The sequence below is a fragment of the Oncorhynchus clarkii genome, chromosome 26 (assembly GCF_045791955.1).
Source record: "Oncorhynchus clarkii lewisi isolate Uvic-CL-2024 chromosome 26, UVic_Ocla_1.0, whole genome shotgun sequence".
Taxonomy (NCBI): Eukaryota; Metazoa; Chordata; class Actinopteri; order Salmoniformes; family Salmonidae; genus Oncorhynchus; species Oncorhynchus clarkii.
Window position 1 is genome coordinate 695618 of NC_092172.1, and position 18484 is coordinate 714101.

The 18484-nt window shown below is 41.7% G+C and overlaps 1 protein-coding gene across 1 annotated transcript in view; it reads right to left on the bottom strand.

Moving 5' to 3' along the window:
* LOC139385208 (synaptotagmin XIVa) overlaps positions 1-18484 on the bottom strand; it is a 127561-nt gene that overhangs the window by 38812 nt on the left and 70265 nt on the right. Inside the window, exon 5 of the mRNA XM_071130322.1 lies at positions 5079-5350. Coding sequence (XP_070986423.1) covers positions 5079-5350 — 272 coding nt within the window. The remainder of the gene's footprint in view (positions 1-5078; positions 5351-18484) is intronic.

The window sequence follows — 18484 nt, forward strand, 5'->3', positions numbered from 1 at the left end:
AACAAATCAAAAACTGAAAAATTGGGCGTGCAAAATTATTCAGCCCCCTTAAGTTAATACTTTGTAGCGCCACCTTTTGCTGCGATTACAGCTGTAAGTCGCTTGGGGTATGTCTCTATCAGTTTTGCACATCGAGAGACTGAAATTTTTTCCCATTCCTCCTTGCAAAACAGCTCGAGCTCAGTGAGGTTGGATGGAGAGCATTTGTGAACAGCAGTTTTCAGTTCTTTCCACAGATTCTCAATTGGATTCAGGTCTGGACTTTGACTTGGCCATTCTAACACCTGGATATGTTTATTTTTGAACCATTCCATTGTAGATTTTGCTTTGTGTTTTGGATCATTGTCTTGTTGGAAGACAAATCTCCGTCCCAGTCTCAGGTCTTTTGCAGACTCCATCAGGTTTTCTTCCAGAATGGTCCTGTATTTGGCTCCATCCATCTTCCCTTCAATTTTAACCATCTTCCCTGTCCCTGCTGAAGAAAAGCAGGCCCAAACCATGATGCTGCCATCACCATGTTTGACAGTGGGGATGGTGTGTTCAGCTGTGTTGCTTTTACGCCAAACATAACGTTTTGCATTGTTGCCAAAAGTTCAATTTTGGTTTCATCTGACCAGAGCACCTTCTTCCACATGTTTGGTGTGTCTCCCAGGTGGCTTGTGGCAAACTTTAAACAACACTTTTTATGGATATCTTTAAGAAATGGCTTTCTTCTTGCCACTCTTCCATAAAGGCCAGATTTGTGCAATATATGACTGATTGTTGTCCTATGGACAGAGTCTCCCACCTCAGCTGTAGATCTCTGCAGTTCATCCAGAGTGATCATGGGCCTCTTGGCTGCATCTCTGATCAGTCTTCTCCTTGTATGAGCTGAAAGTTTAGAGGGACGGCCAGGTCTTGGTAGATTTGCAGTGGTCGGATACTCCTTCCATTTCAATATTATCGCTTGCACAGTGCTCCTTGGGATGTTTAAAGCTTGGGAAATCTTTTTGTATCCAAATCCGGCTTTAAACTTCTTCACAACAGTATCTCGGACCTGCCTGGTGTGTTCCTTGTTCTTCATGATGCTCTCTGCGCTTTTGACGGACCCCTGAGACTATCACAGTGCAGGTGCATTTATACGGAGACTTGATTACACACAGGTGGATTGTATTTATCATCATTAGTCATTTAGGTCAACATTGGATCATTCAGAGATCCTCACTGAACTTCTGGAGAGAGTTTGCTGCACTGAAAGTAAAGGGGCTGAATAATTTTGCACGCCCAATTTTTCAGTTTTTGATTTGTTAAAAAAGTTTGAAATATCCAATAAATGTCGTTCCACTTCATGATTGTGTCCCACTTGTTGTTGATTCTTCACAAAAAAAACAGTTTTATATCTTTATGTTTGAAGCCTGAAATGTGGCAAAAGGCCGCAAAGTTCAAGGGGGCCGAATACTTTCGCAAGGCACTGTATATGGACAGAATGAATCGAACGAAAGGAGCAATTGTGATGTTTATGGGACATATTAGAGTGCCAACAAAAGAAGCTCATCAAAGGTAAGGCATGTTTTATATTTTATTTCTGCGTTTTGTGTAGCGCCTGCAGGGTTGAAATATGCTACCCTCTTTGTTTACTGTCGTGCTATCATCAGATAATAGCTTCTTATTCTTTCACCGAAAAGCCTTTTTAAAATCTGACATGTTGGCTGGATTCACAACGAGTGTAGCTTTAATTGAGTATCTTACATGTGTGATTTAATGAAAGTTTGATTTTTATATAATTTGTTTTGAATATGCCGCTCTGCATTTTCCCTGGCTTTTCCCTGGCAAGCGTCCCCTATACCATAAGAAGTTAAGGATTCACTCCATGGTACTGAAATGAAGCTCTGCTGTTGGGATAGCTTTATGTAGGCCGGCACCGTTTGTCACCGTTATAGTCCAATTAATACATTGTTTAGTGTTGTGTAGTGGGTTTGCTGGCATGCATCTAAAACCATTTTTTTGCCCCACTAAGATTTACATGCTAAAATTGTCACTGGCCTTTATACTTTGTAAAGACTTGATAAATATTTTGAGTGACCAGTGTAATTTCTCACTAAAAGATGGACATGCCATTGGTAGACATTCCAGCAGTACCTGTTGTTCCTTAAAACTTCTTCGGGATAGGGGGCAGTATTCGGAAGTTTGGATGACTGAGGTGCCCAAAGTAAACTGCCTGTTACTCAGGCCCAGAAGCTAGGATATGCATAAAATAATGTCTGTGAGTATAAGAGAACTGATATGGCAGGCGAAAACCAGAGGAGAAACCATCCAGATTTTTTATTTTGAGCTCACCACTCATTGACATGGCTGTCTATGGGAATATCAATGGAATACCTCCTTTATTGCAGTTCCTAGGGCTTCCAGTAGATGGCAACAGTCTTTAGAAAGAGTTTCAGGCTTGTTTTTTGAAAAAATTATTTGTAGTTTTTCTAGGTGGCTCCCATTTTGGCTGTAGTGTTGTGGCGTGTATCGGTGAGGGCGCGCATTTTGTTATTTATCTCCAGTAATGTAAATAGCGCTGTCCTCAGATAATCGCATGGTATGCTTTCGCTGTAAAGCCTTTTTGAAATCTGACAAAGCGGCTGGATTAACAAGAAGTTATGCTTTTAAACGATGTAAGGCACTTGTATTGTCATGAATGTTTAATATTCTGAATTTTGTATTTTGAATTTCGCACTCTGCAATTTCACCGGATGTTGTCGAGGTGGGGCGCTAGCGGCACGCCTATTCCAAAGTTAAGGTATAAAAATATCCTAGAACAGGGACAGGCATTTTCGATGGGGGTCGGAGCGACAAAACAATGGAACTCAACATGAGGGGCAGCAGTGGCTCATGGGTCTGCGTACCCACATCCATACCCCATTTTTTTTTAATGAACATCGATAATGTACTTTTTACTCCATACATTTTCCCTGACACCCAAAAGTACTTGTTTATATTTTGAATGCTTAGCAGGTCAGAGACATTTTCCAATTCACGCAAGAGAGCATCCTTGGTCTGCTCTACTGCCTCTGATCTGGTGGACTCACCAAACACACATGCTTAATTTGTAAATTATGTTGTGGTGTGCCCCTGGCTATCTGTAAATAAAATAAAAACAAGAAAATGGTGCCATCTCGTTTGCTTAATATATTCTTAGAAGTCTAAGCCGTTGAGGGAGGGGGGTTCTAAGCAGACATATATAATTGTTTTAAGAAGGTCATACCATGGATCATCATCCATTTAGGACCCCTTTAGATATAAAAAATAGATATTGAATTTGGCCTTCACTACTATAGCCCATAAAAACACATTGAATAACACATTCATAAATGGCAAAAAAGACATAAGGGTTTGAAGCGTCTGTCCTATATCTCGGAGATATTAGAAAGGAAATAAATATTTTTTCTTTTACACAGGAATTATAGGTAAAATATATATTATTTTCGCACCTTTCTCATTTGTTTGCGTTACCTTAGATGAGTCGGAGAACACCATCGTGTTCGTGAGACTCTCCTTTTCCTACAGGGGGTCATATTTGGTTTCTCTAGGTCTAACCTGTCACAGATTCCCTCGGTACTGCTGCTCATTCCCTACACCATCTCTGGAGGACTACGTCACCGGCCTCTAGGCGTCACTGAACTGTTTCAATACGCACACCTGGTTCCCATTTCCCCTGATTAGTAATTGTATACAGTATTTGTGCCCCCTGTTCACCATTGTCTTGCCGGTTATTGTTCCCATGTCCGTTGGTCTATGAGTACCTGTGCTTTGTTATTTTGTGTTGCGTGTACTGTGCACTTTTTATTACAGGTCTTGTCCTGTGTATTGTTGTGCATTTGTTATTACGGGTCTCGACACCGTGTAGTGTATTGCGGGTCTCGCCCCGTGTATTTATTAGGTTTTACCTCGCTCTTTTGTTTGTGTTTTTGTATACGTGTTTGTTTTGGGCTTCGTCCCTGTGCCTTTCATGGCAGGTACTCATCACACTGTTTTCACATTGCACGAGGGTGGAGAGAACTTTTGCGTAAATGCACAAATGCTTCACAATATCTGTGACAAGATCAGCCTCTTGTTTAGCACTCTCTCTGTACTTTCCTTGTTTGCACCACTGTTTATGGTCATGCCATATCACTGAGTCTCAGTTTACACCTTTTTATTTTATGTTAGTGTCTGATCTCATCTCTGATTCAGACACTTTACACCTACATATTGTGGGAGGACCACCAGAGGGCAGGCTGGGCTCACAGATAGTAGCCCGACAAGGCATGGGAGACAAGGTAACCAGAGGCAATTAAGCACAGCTGATGGTGCAAATGACATATTCTCCTTCCCCTATAAGAGAGAGTAAGGAACCAGCAGGGGGGGGGGGACTATCTCTGGAAGATGGCCACCGAGACAGAGGAGCTATCCATGAAGAACCACTAAGACGGTGACATTCTAGTAACTTTTGTTGTAGTTTAAAGATAATCATATTGTGTTCCTATTTGATCTGAAGAAGATGTATGTTTTTTCCTTGGGAGATTTTCATTGATTATGTTGGAGTGTTTGTGTTGACCAAATGCCCTCAATAGAGACATGTGTTCAATCAAGAAAATCTACTCCTGACTCGTTTATTCCACCTTTCCGCTTTAGAGTGACGCCCAATTACTTGCTCCGCTCACACAATATGATAAATCACAAACATGCCTCACATCTTTCAAAAATAAATATATTCCAAATACATGTTGAACAAATGATGATATTATGTTTGATTCACTATTCAATTTGCATCATTGGCATACAACCTCAAGTGGTAATTTACCTTAGACATCCAGCCTACATCCTTTATACGGTATGTTTTATAGAAATGTGACAAAACACATTGGAGCGGTTTCCTGGACACAGATTAAGCCTAGTCCTAGACTAAAAAGCTAAGAATATCCTAGACTAAAAAGCTAAGAATATCCAATGAAAATAATTTTGAGTCCAGGACTAGACTTAATCTGTGTCCGGGAAACTGGCCCTCAGGAAAAACTATTTCTCCAATATGTTACTGGTTACGTCTTTCCGGTATGTCCTGTGGTGTCTCTCACCTCTGGGCTGAGCACAGCTGTGCTGTCACTGGGTATGTCCTCCTCATACCCCTTGTTTAGGTAACTCTCTGTCTCCTGTCCATTGCTGGCCTCGCTCGGACACTTGCCGTAGGAGTGATGGGGACTGTTGCTGTTTTGGGACAGGTTGCACTTGGCGTCGCCCAGGTCTGATGGTGTGTAGGACATCCGCGGGGAGCCGTCCTCGTCCTGGTACGGTGGTGGTTGAAGCTCATCCAGCGGGGGCGTTCGCCTCATCCTCTGGATGCAGTTCGCTGGTTGGGGGGAAGGAGAAGAGATCATCAAACACAAACAAAATTACTTTGGCAGGCTCAAGCCCAAACCTGTCTCTTCCTGTACCCTTGTTGAGTGACAATCTCCTACAATTGTAAGGGATTGATATGGTGTATTGTCACATTCAAGCCAATCTTAAAAATTAGTTTCTATCTAATTTCTGCTAGTCCTTTCTTGGATCACATTTTTAGTGTGAAACACTGATATTCAGGCAGTCTCTCCAGGATTTTTAAAATATATGCCACCCATAATCTGTAGGTACTAAAAAGATTAACATACATATCAAATCAAATGTTATTTGTCACAGACCTTACAGGGAAATGCTTACTTACAAGCCTTTAACAAACAATGCATTGAACACGCACCCCTGAGGGACCCCCGAGTGGAGGATCAGCATGGTGGACGTGTTGTTACCTGCCTTTACCACCTAGGGGCAGGAAGTCCCTAGGAAGTCTAGGATCCAGTTGCAGAGGGAGGTGTTTAGTTTCAGGGTCCTTAGCTTAAGGTATGTGATGAGCTTTGAGGGTGCTATGGTGAGTTGTAGTCAATGAATAGCACTCTTGCATAGGTGTTCCTTTTGTCCATGTGTGAAAGGGCAGTGTGGAGTGCAATAGAGATTGTGTAATCTGTGGATCTGTTAGTGGTATGCAAATTGGAGTGGGGTCTAGGGTTTCTGGGATAATTGTGTTGATGTGAGCCATGACCAGCCTTTCAAAGCACTTCATGGCTACAGACGTGAGTGCTACGGGTTGGTAGTCATTTAAGCAGGTTCTTTTGGTGTTCTTGGGCACAGGGACTAAGGTAGTCTGCTTGAAACATGTTGGTAATACAGTCTCAGACAGGGAGAGGTTGAAAATGTCAGTGAAGACACTTGCCAGTTGGTCAGCGCATGCTCGGAGTACACGTCCTGGTAATCTGTCTGGCACTGCGGCCTTGTGAATGTTGACCTGTCTTACTCACATCGGCTACGGAGATCGTGATCACACAGTTGTCCAGAACAGCTGATGCTCTCATGCATGTTTCAGTATTACTTTCCTCGAAGCGAGCATAGAAGTAATTTAGCTTGTCTAGTAGGCTTGTGTACATAAAAACCAAGAAAAACACCTGCGGTCCAATCTGCAATTAACCCTATCAGTCCAGAGACCCCTGCAAAAAAAACGTTTTATTTTTCTGACTTTCATTTATCTACATGTACGCCCTTAAACATAGCCTTACAATTATGCGTTTTACAATTTTATTTTCATGATAACCAGGGCTACAAGTAGAACACCATACAATTTGGCATACGGTCCAGTAAAAGGAAAAACCTGATAAAAACGAATTTATATGAATGCTGAAATAGTTTACACATTGGGAAATAAATATCCAACTAGTCAGTGACAGCTTTGTGGAGTTTGTGACAGCAACCAAGATTGTTTTTTTATATTGAAATAAATCATACCTTAGTTTTAAAAATAGGAGAAAGATTGTTCAAGCAACGTTTTTTCTTGTATTGGATGTTGGTGAAATTGTTAACTTGCATGCAGAACCCCCCCCCCCCCCCCCCCCACAGGTCGGCCATCTTCCCCATCATCCCCAGTGTATTTATACCTGTGTTTTCTGTTTGTCTGTTGCCAGTTTCTCTTGTCTCGTCAAGCCTACCAGCGTTTTCCCCGTACTTTTCCCCGTGTTTTCTAGTTGTCCCGGTTTTGACCATTCTGCCTGCCCTGACCCTGAGCCTGCCTGGCGTTCTGTACCTTTCGGACTCTGCCTGTCGTTTTCCTGCCCCCTGTTTATGAAATAAACTTTTGTTACTTCAAACTGTCTGCATCTGGGTCTTCTCCTGAGCTGTGATAGCTACAGTTATGTTTTTAAAGACCCAGAAGTCTGTAACCCATTTTAAACACAGAATGTTTAAAATGGGTTACAAGTTCAAAATGCTCCAGAATTATTGTGGGACTCATTGGGTTAAGACATGAATCTTAATTACATCTTCCATGATAACAATAAGAGACTAAATGCTATTTTGGGCTGTTTCTTTTTTTGAACAAACACAACTCTTTTTTGGAACATAACAGTTGGTGAGAGCCTAGCTAATCTAGGCCTAAATTTCAATGACATTATATATTTCATTGCCCATTTCATCCTCCTTATCCTCCTCCATACCAATAGCTCCACTGCATAGTTGTTGGTTGTGGTACATGAAGACTCAAAAACTTTTTTGAGTGTTGCCAAACCAATAGCTTTGCTGTCTAGGCACACAATGGCAGTTCAGAAAGAGAGTCAAAAGCTTCTTACGAAAATCTTTTTTATCAGGGCTAGTCCCAAAAAATAAAATCTTGAGCGCAGACTAGCCTATTGCCTATGTTCTGTTCAGTTTTTGAAGGACAACACAACGATTTGAAGGAGGACTGGAGGTCAACTTTGATAAATTGCTACTACTTTAATTTATTAAAAAGTATATGTTTCTTGCCCATGATATACAGTGTCTTTACGCCTTAACTTATTCCACATTTTGTTGTGTTAGTCTGAATTCAAAATGGATTAAATATGTTTTACCTATCTACACACAATACCCCATAACGACAAAGTGAAAACATGTTTTTAGAAATGTTTGTAAATGAAATACAGAAATATGTCATTTACATAAGTATTCACACCTTTGAGTCAATACTTTGTAGAAGCACCTTTGGCAGCAATTACAGCTGGGAGTCTTTCCGGGTAAGTCTCTAAGAGCTTTCCACACCTGGATTGTGCAACATTTGCCCATTATTCTTGCTGGTTAACAATTTCCAGTTCTTGTCATATATTTTCAAGGAGATTTAAGTCAAAACTGTAACTTGGCCACTCAGGAACATTCACTGTCTTCTTGGTAAGCAACTCCAGTGTATATTTGGCCTTGTGTTTTAGGTTATTGTCCTGCTGAAAGGTGAATTCACCACTAGTGTCTAGTGGAAAGCAAACTAAACCAGATTTTCCTCTCGGATTTTGCCTGTGCTTAGCTCCATTCTGTTTTTTTTTTAATCAGGAAAAACTCCCTAGCCTTAATAATTACAAGGATACTCATAACATGATGCAGCCACCAGTATGCTTGATGTTGGGCTTTTCCCCAAACATAATACTTTGTATTCAGGACAAAAAGTGAATTGCTTTGCAACAGTTGTTGTAGTACAGTATTACTTTAGTGCCTTGTTGCAAACAGAATGCATGTTTTAGAATATTTGTATTCTGCACATTCTTTGTTCTTTTTACTCTGTCAATTAGGTTAGTATTGCGAAATAACCATAATATTGATCCATCCTCAGTTTTTTCCTATCACAGCTATTAAACTCTAACTGTTCGAAAGTCAACATTGGACTCATGGTGAAATCCGTGAGCGGATACCTTCCTCTCCGTCAACTGAGTTAGGAAGGACGCCTGTGTCAAAAAGCAGGCGGCGGGTAGCCTAGTGGTTAGAGCTTTGGACTAGTAACCAAAAAGTTGCATGATCAAATCCCCGAGCTGACAAGGTACAAATCTGTCATTTTGCCCCTGAACAAGGCAGTTAACCCACTATTCCCAGGCCATCATTGAAAATAAGATTTTTTTCTTAACTGAATTGTCTAGTTAAATAAAAAAAATAGTGACTGGGTGAATTGATACCCAATGTACTGGTATCCATCTCATTCCACAAAGGGCTGTTTTTTGCGTCTCCCTTGTACTAGATGAATTAAGGTCACTAATTGGTAAGGAACTCTCCACGCCTGGTTGTCTAGGGCTTAATTGAAAGGAAAAACAAAAACCAGCAGACACTAGGCCCTCCATGGAATGAGTTTGACACCCCTGGTCCAAAGTGTAATTAATAACTTCCCCATGTTCAAAGGGATATTCAATTTCTGCTTTTTTACCCATTTACCAATAGGTTCCCTTCTTTGAGAGGCATAAGAAAACCTCCCTGGTCTCATGTGTTTGAAATTCACTGCTTGACTGAGGGACCTTACAGATAATTGTATGTTGGGGTACAGAGATGAGGTAGTCATTCAAAAATCATGTTAAACACTATTATTGCACACCGAATGAATACATGAAACTTATTAGTTGACTTGTTAAGCAATTATTTACTCCTGAACTTATTTAGGCTTTCCATAACAAAGGAATACTTATTGAATACTTATTGACTTAAGATATTTTAGCTTTTTACATATATATTTTTTTACCTCTTATTTCTTTCTTTAAGTTTGTGGTATCCAATATGTAGTTACAGTCTTGTCTCATCGCTGCAACTCGCGTACGGACTCGGGAGAGGCAAAGGTCGAGAGCCGTGCGTCCTCCGAAACACGACCCAGCCAAGCCGCACTGCTTCTTGACACAATGCCTGGTTAACCTGAAAGTTAGCTGCCCCAATGTGTCAGAGGAAACACCGTACACCTGGCGACCGGGTCAGCGTGCACGCGCCCGGCCCGCCACAGGAGTCGCTAGAGCACAGATGGGACAAGGACATCTCTGCCAGCCAAATACTCCCCTAACCCAGACGATGCTGGGCCAATTGTGCGGCGCCTCATGGGTCTGCCAGTCAAGGCCAGCCCCACAAACAGAGCCTGGACTCAAACCAGGATCCCTAGTGGCACACAGCTTAAAATGTTTTATTGATTTGGAACATTTTCAAAAAACATAATTCAACTTTGACATTATGGGGTATTGTGTAGGCCAGTGACAAAACATCTCGATCTAATCCATTATAAATTCAAACTGTAACACAACCAAATGTGGAAAAAGTCAAGGGCTGTGAATACTTTCTGAAGGCACTGTATTTATTAGAGTTATTGACCTCACAATAAGCCAGATTTCGAGTAACTTACACTGTGGTGATGAAACTTGAAGCAGCAGCCATGGCACAATCAATTGGAAATGGACAGCTCATGGTGCTGAAATAAAATTTGAGTAGGCATAATTCATTTCAACTAGCTGTCAAGACCCGGCTACGAACTCAGGTCTCCGGTGTGAGAAACAGTCACTTAGCAAACTGAGCCACTAATAGTCGGCAGATTCCAGAAGATGAGGCAGACACAGCAGTACTTGAGACGGTGTTTTAATAAGGTAAAAAGGAAAGTTCTTTAGGCAAAAATATAAATCCACAACGTCAAAAGTCATTCCAAGAGAAAGAGGTAATCCTCCAAGTCAAAAGGTAAATCCACAAGGTGGTAGGTACAGCAGGGAAAAGCCTCAAAAGATAATCAAAAATAAATAAACAAGAACAAAAACAGAGTACCACAAGAGAGTCCAACTGAGCAACAAATGTTCACAGAATCGCTGGGGCTGGGTGCTAACATTCAAACACAGAGCAAAGAACTGAGGAAAACTAAGGGTTTAAATACATTCAAGGGAAATGAGGCACAGGTGCAAATAATAACTGGAAACAAGGGAAAACAAAAAGGGTCAAAAAGCACAATGGGGGCATCTAGTGGCCAAAACTGGAACAATCCTGGCCAAATACTGACACTAGCTTCATTTTAATTTGACTTTACAAACAACAACAGGGCTTTGTGTTGGACCCCATTTACGAAATAAGAGGTAGGCCTACCTGTTTGACAGACAAAATTAGGCTATAGGCTACTACAGTATACCCATAGATTTGTCAGTCAATTCCTCTAACCACCATACACTCTTTAAATAGTCTACCGTGTCAGTGAAGGGCTGTCAAGTTAAAAACCAATGCTCGAATTGAGGGGTTATGAAAGGGGATGCCATAGGTCTTTTATTAAAAAATATTGCAAAAAGCACAGGACTACCTACCCCTTGTTAGCTTAAGGTTTTGAAGAAAATTAAACACAGAGTACTTTTGCTCTCAATTCCAAGTTAAATTGACCATAGAGCCACAAATGATTTTAAGGATGGCACAATTATCAACCAGCTGTTAAACAATAAAACCCAATGCAAACATCTTAGAGTGGCTCAAAGCAAACTTGCTCGCTCTTTGGAGTCCATCTCATGCAGACTGGAGTAGGATCATGGCCTTTAAGCAGGGCACAAGAGAATATTTCAAATATGATATTGAATCTAGCACAAGAATCTTAACCAAGCATGTTCCATTACATCTAACTATGTTATGCCTAAACAGCACACTAAACAGTGTACTCACTGCAAGCGAACAGGACATGTAGTGAAAACTTGTTGGGAGGGATCGTGCCCCCAGGCATTTCAGCTAAGGTGGAGACTCTTACAGTTGCAAGATGCCTGATCTAGGCCTATTTCAGACAACCTTTTTATTTTATTTATTTTTTATTTTATTTCACCTTTATTTAACCAGGTAGGCTAGTTGAGAACAAGTTCTCATTTACAACTGCGACCTGGCCAAGATAAGGCATAGCAGTGTGAACAGACAACACAGAGTTACACATGGAGTAAACAATTAACAAGTCAATAACACAGTAGAAAAAAAGGGAGTCTATATATACATTGTGTGCAAAAGGCATGAGAAGGTAGGCAAATAATTACAATTATGCAGATTAACACTGGAGTGATAAATGATCAGATGGTCATGTACAGGTAGAGATATTGGTGTGCAAAAGAGCAGAAAAATAAATAAATAAAAACAGTATGGGGATGAGGTAGGTGAAAATGGGTGGGCTATTTACCAATAGACTATGTACAGCTGCAGCGATCGGTTAGCTGCTCAGATAGCAGATGTTTGAAGTTGGTGAGGGAGATAAAAGTCTCCAACTTCAGCGATTTTTGCAATTCGTTCCAGTCACAGGCAGCAGAGAACTGGAACGAAAGGCGGCCAAATGAGGTGTTGGCTTTAGGGATGATCAGTGAGATACACTGATCATGAACAAGTAATGAACAAGTAATAAATGGTCATCTGTATCAAACGCCTTCGACAAGTCAATAAATAAGGCAGCAGAATGATTTTTGTGGTTTAAACAATATAGCACATCATCAAAGACAAGTGAAAATGGCACGGACAGAGAAGGCTGCCTCGCTTCTTGCTCTTAGGAAACTGTTTTTTTAATGTATTATTTCTTACATTGTTTTTATGTTATTACACACAGCCAGTGAGAACTATTGGATATCAGAGCGGCGGTAACTCACCAGGACTACCAGCATCACAACCAGGTATACGACTTTCCCAAAACTCACCAGCACTACATGCATCACAACCAGGAATACGACTTTCCTGAAGCAGATCCTTTGTTCGCACCCCCCAAGGCAATTGAACTGATTCCAGAAGCCAACCCAAAACAACGGGTTTAGGAGGCGCGCACAACACGGCTCTCTAGGGATATACTGTCTGAATCGGTCCAGCCAGCTGGATTCTCAGTTCATCACGCAGACAGGAATAAATATCTCTCCGGGAAGAAGAAGAGCGAGGGTATATGATTCATGATTAACGACTCATGGTGTAATTGTGATAACATACAGGAACTCAAATCCTTATGTTCACGCGATCGAGAATACCTCACAATCAAATGTCGATCGTATTATCTCTCCAGAGAATTCTCATCGGTCATAGCCACGGCTGTGTCTATCCCCTGTCAAGCTGATACAAAGACAGCCCTCAAATAACTCTAATAACTGGTGCATCAAAAATAATTATTTTGCAAAGATCACAAACCAATGTAATCTTAGCGACTGTTCAAGCAAGAATCATCGTAAGCGTATGAGAACCCCAACATGTAATACAAACGTAAATGTAGGCTATGTTGAACGGGCGAAGATGGCAATGGCTTTCTTACTGCCGTCCAAGAGTCGTGCGCATCTGTGCGTGATGTCAAGTGTGTTGTGTACAGGAAAAATGTCTATTACCAAGGCACACATTTAGGACATTTCAGACATTCAAATTGTTTAGGGACAGAGGTAATGAGAGATACTTCTGTAAATATGGTGACATCTCCCCTCTGTCAACTCTGTCAGATCTAAAAACATTATAACCAGTTAGAGACACATCAGTATCCAGCACATAATTATTTAAATATGTTTCAGATGTTACCAGAATGTCTACTTTAGTTTGAGAAGCCAGAGTTATAATAAAGTCAATTTTTGAATCAAACTTCTGGCATTTACATGAATCAGTCCGATGCCACAGCTGCGGGATTTCAAATCAGACGGAGTCTCTAATACAAACATACTATTCTCAGTTGGTAACCCCTAATTTTTAAATACCATAGGGCTAGCTTGAATTGGTAAAATACAATATTTTCTAGAACTGTACCATTGGCCCTATGCCTCGAGTGAGGATGTGGGTTAAAACAAGAGTCAATGATGGGTACCTGTTGCAGGCCTGCAGTATGATGATAATTGTTGGTTGGGATTAACTGAGTGGGACTTGGGGTGTTGGTAAGTCAATGGCTCAGTGCAGCCTTAAAATGCGAGGACCGAGTCCAGGCACAAAGGTGATTTGGATGGACTCCATCTTCTCTGTAAAGCATCTTCTCTTTCCGAAAGTTGTCAAAGTTAGTCACAAAAGTAACTCCAACAGAGCTGCAGTAGACTCGTAGCCAGTGTCAGCAACCAACTGAATCTTTCGCTGCCACGACTCAGTGATGGCACTGGGCCTGGAATACACTGCTCAAAAAAATAAAGGGAACACTTAAACAACACAATGTAACTCCAAGTCAATCACACTTCTGTGAAATCAAATTATCCACGTAGGAAGCAACACTGATTGACAATAAATGTCACATGCTGTTCTGCAAATGGAATAGACAACAGGTGGAAATTATAGGCAATTAGCAAGACACCCCCAATAAAGGAGTGGTTCTGCAGGTGGGGACCACAGGCCACTTCTCAGTTCCTATGCTTCCTGGCTGATGTTCTGGTCACTTTTGAATGCTGGCGGTGCTTTCACTCTAGTGGTAGATTGAGATGGAGTCTACAAACCACACAAGTGGCTCAAGTAGTGCAGCTAATTCAGGATGACACATCAATGCGAGCTGTGGCAAGAAGGTTTGCTGTGTCTGTCAGCGTAGTGTCCAGAGCATGGAGGCGCTACCAGGAGACAGGCCAGTACATCAGGAGACGTGGAGGAGGCCGTAGGAGGGCAACAACCCAGCAGCAGGACCGCTACCTCCCCCTTTGTGCAAGGAGGAGCAGGAAGAGCACTGCCAGAGCCCTGCAAAATGACCTCCAGCAGGCCACAAATGTGCATGTGTCTGCTCAAATGGTCAGAAACAGACTTCATGAGGGTGGTATGAGGGCCCGACATCCACAGGTGGGGGTTGTGCTTACAGCCCAACACCGTGCAGGACGTTTTTCATTTGCCAGAGAACACCAAGATTGGCAAATTCGCCACTGGCGCCCTGTGCTCTTCACAGATGAAAGCAGGTTCACACTGAGCACATGTGACAGACGTGACAGTCTGGAGATGCCGTGGAGAACGTTCTGCTGCTTGCAACATCCTCCAGCATGACCGGTTTGGCGGTGGGTCAGTCATGGTGTGGGGTGGCATTTCTTTGGGGGGCCGCACAGCCCTCCATGTGCTCGCCAGAGGTAGCCTGACTGCCATTAGGTACCGAGATGAGATCCTCAGACCCCTTGTGAACATCCAAAGCCAAGAGGCCAAAGCTATTAGACAACTATGCTTACTATAGAATTCTGTAGTATACTGTAGAATACTATACTACACACTATAGTATACAGTGCATTCGGAAAGAATTCAGACCCCTTGTCGTTTTCCACATTTTGTTGCGTTACAGCCTTATTCTAAAACGGATTACATATTTTTTTCACCTCATCAATCTACACCAAATACCCCACAATGACAAAGCAAAATCAGGTTTTTAGAAATGTTTGCAAATGTATAAAAAATAAAAAAAAGGAAATATCTTATTTACATATGTATTCAGACCCTTTCCTATGAGACTTGAAATTGAGCTCAGGTGCATCCTGTGTCCATTGATCTTCCTTGAGATGTTTCTACAACTTCATTGGAGTCTACCGGTGGTAAATCTAATTAATTGGACATGATTTGGAAAGGCCCACAGCTGCCTATATAAGGTCCCACAGTTGATAGTGCATGTCCGCGCAAAAACTAATCCATGAAGTCGAAAGAATTGTCCGTAGAGCTCCGAGACAGGATTGTATCGAGGCACAGATCTGGGGAAGGGTACCAAAAAAATCCTGCAGTATTGAAGGTCCCCAAGAACAGAGTGGCCTCCATCATTCTTAAATGGAAGAAGTTTGGAACCACCAATACTCTTCCTGGAGCTGGTCGTACGGCCAAACTGAGCAATTGGGGTAGAATAGCCTTGGTCAGGGATGTGACCAAAATCCCAATGTACTGATTAAAGGGTCTGAATACTTATGTAAATGTGATATTTCATTATGACTTATTAATTTATATGCAAAAATGTCTAAACACCTGTTTTTACTTTGTCATTATGGGGTATTGTGTGGAGATTGATGGAGGGAAAACATTTTTTTTTAATCCATTTTAGAATAAGACTGTAATGTAACAATTGTGGAAAAAGTCAAGGGGTCTGAATACTTTCAGAATGCACTGTACCTCAATCATGTGCAGTACTTACTATAGAATGTTGTAGTATACTGTAGAATAATTTAGTAAATACTACACTGTACTACAGACCACAAAAATACTAAAGTAAATAATACAGTAATGTCCGCAAAAACATTACAGGAAATACTACACTGAACAAAAATATAAACTCAGAATGCAATTATTTCAAAGATTCTTTTGAGTTACAGTTCATATAAGGAAATCAGTCAATTGAAATAAATTCATTAGGCCCTAATCTATGGATTTCACAACTGGGAATAAAGATATGCATCTGTTGGTCACAGATACCTTGGAAAAAAAGTAGGGGTGTTTATCAGAAAACCAGTTAGTATCTGGTGTGACCATTTGCCTTATGCAGCGCAACACATCTCCTTCGCATAGAGGTGATCAGGCTGTTTATTGTGGCCTGTGGAATGTTGTCCCACGCCTCTTCAATGATTGTGCGAAATTGCTGGATATGGTGACATGTTTGGTGAGTATGCAGACCATGGAAGAACTGGGACATTTTAAGCTTCCAGAAATTGTGTACAGAAACATGAGGTAATACCGGCGAACGAATGGCACTACAATGGGCCTCAGGATCTTGTCATTGTGTCTCTGTGCATTCAAACTGCCATCGATAAAATGGAATTGTGTTCGTTGTCAGTAGCTTATGCCTACCCATAACATAACCCCACCACCACCATGGGGCACTCTGTACACAACGTTGACATCAGCAAACCGCTCGCAAATATGGCACCATACATGCTGTCTGCCATCTGCCCGGTACAGTTGAAACCGGGATTGATCCGTGAATAGCACATTTCTCCAGCATGCCAGTGGCCATCGAAGGTGAGTATTTTCCCACCGTTGTCAGTTATGGCGCCGAGCTGCAGTCAAGACTCTGGTGAGGACAATGAGCTTCCCTGAGAAGGTCTCTGAAAATATTTGCAGAAATTATTTGTTTGTGCAAACCCACAGTTTCATCAGTTTTCCGGATGGCTGGTCTCAGATGATCCCGCAGGTGAAGAAGCCGGATGTGGAGGTCCAGGGCTTGCATGGTTACATATGGTCTGTGGTTGTGAGGCCGGATGGTGGTACTTCCAAAATCTCTAAAACGACGTTGGAGGTGGCTTATAGTAGAGTAATAGACATTTAATTCTCTGGCAACAGCTCTGGTCGACATTCGTATAGGCAGCATGCCATTTGCATGCTCCCTCACAAATTGAGACATCTGTATCATTGTGTTGTGTGAAAAAACTGCACATTTTAGAGTGGCCTTTTATTGTCCTCAGCACAAGGTGCACATGTGTAATGAGCTTGCTGTTTAATCATCTTCTTGATATCACACACCTGTCAGGTCGATGGATTATCTTGGCAAAGGAGAATTCGATTTTTTATTTATTTAACCTTTATTTAACCAGGTAGGCCAGTTGAGAACAAGTTCTCATTTACAACTGCGACTTGGCCAAGATATAGCAAAGCAGTGCAACAACAACAAAGAGTTACACATGGGATAAACAAACGGAAAGCCAATAACACAATAGAAAAATCTATATATAGTGTGTGCAAATGTAGTAAGATTAGGGAGGTAAGGCAATAAATAGGCCATGGTGGCAAAAATAATTACAATTTAGCATTAACACTGGAGTGATAGATTTGCAGATGATGATGTGCAAGTAGAGATACTGGGGTGCAAAAGAGCAAAAAATAAACAACAATATGGGGATGAGGTAGTTGGGTGGGCTATTTACAGATGGCTGTGCACAGGTGCAATGATCGGTAAGCTGCTCTGACAGCTGATGCTTAAAGTTAGTGAAGGAGATATGAGTCTCCAGCTTCAGTGATTTTTGCTATTCATTCCAGTCATTGGCAGCAGAGAACTGGAAGCAAAGGCGGCCAAAGAAAGAATTGGCTTTGGGGAAGACCAATGAAATATACCTGCTGGAGAGCGTGCTATGGTGACCAGTAAGCTAAGGCAGGGCTATACCTAGCATAGACTTATAGATGACCTGAAGTCAGAGGGTTTGGCGATGGATATGTAGTGACGGCCAGCCAACGAGGGCATACAGGTTGCAGTGGTGGGTAGTATATGGGGCTTTGGTGAAAAAACGGATGGCACTGTGATAGACTACATCCAATTTGCTGAGTAGAGTGTTGGAGGCTATTTTGTAAATGACATAGCCGAAGTGGATTGGAGATGCTTAATGTGAGTCTGGAAGGAGAGTTTACAGTCTAACCAGACACCTAGGTATTTGTAGTTGTCCACATATTCAGAACCATCCAGAGTAGTGATGCTAGTCGGGCGGGCGGGTGCGAGCACCGATTGGTAGAAGAGCATGCATTTAGTTTTACTAGCATTTAAGAGCAGTTGGAGGCCACAGAAGGAGTGTTGTATGCCATTGAAGCTCGTCTGGAGGTTTGTAAACACTGTGTCCAAAGAAGGGCCAGAAGTATACAGAATGATTTCTTATGCTTAGAGGTGGATCAAATAATCATCAGCAGCAAGAGCGACATCATTGATATATACAGAGAAAAGAGTCGGCCTGAGAATTGAACCCTGTGGCACCCCCATATAGACTGCCAGAAGGCCGGACAACAGGCCCTCCGATTTGACACACTGAACTCTATCTGAGAAGCAGTTAGTGAACCAGGCGAGGCA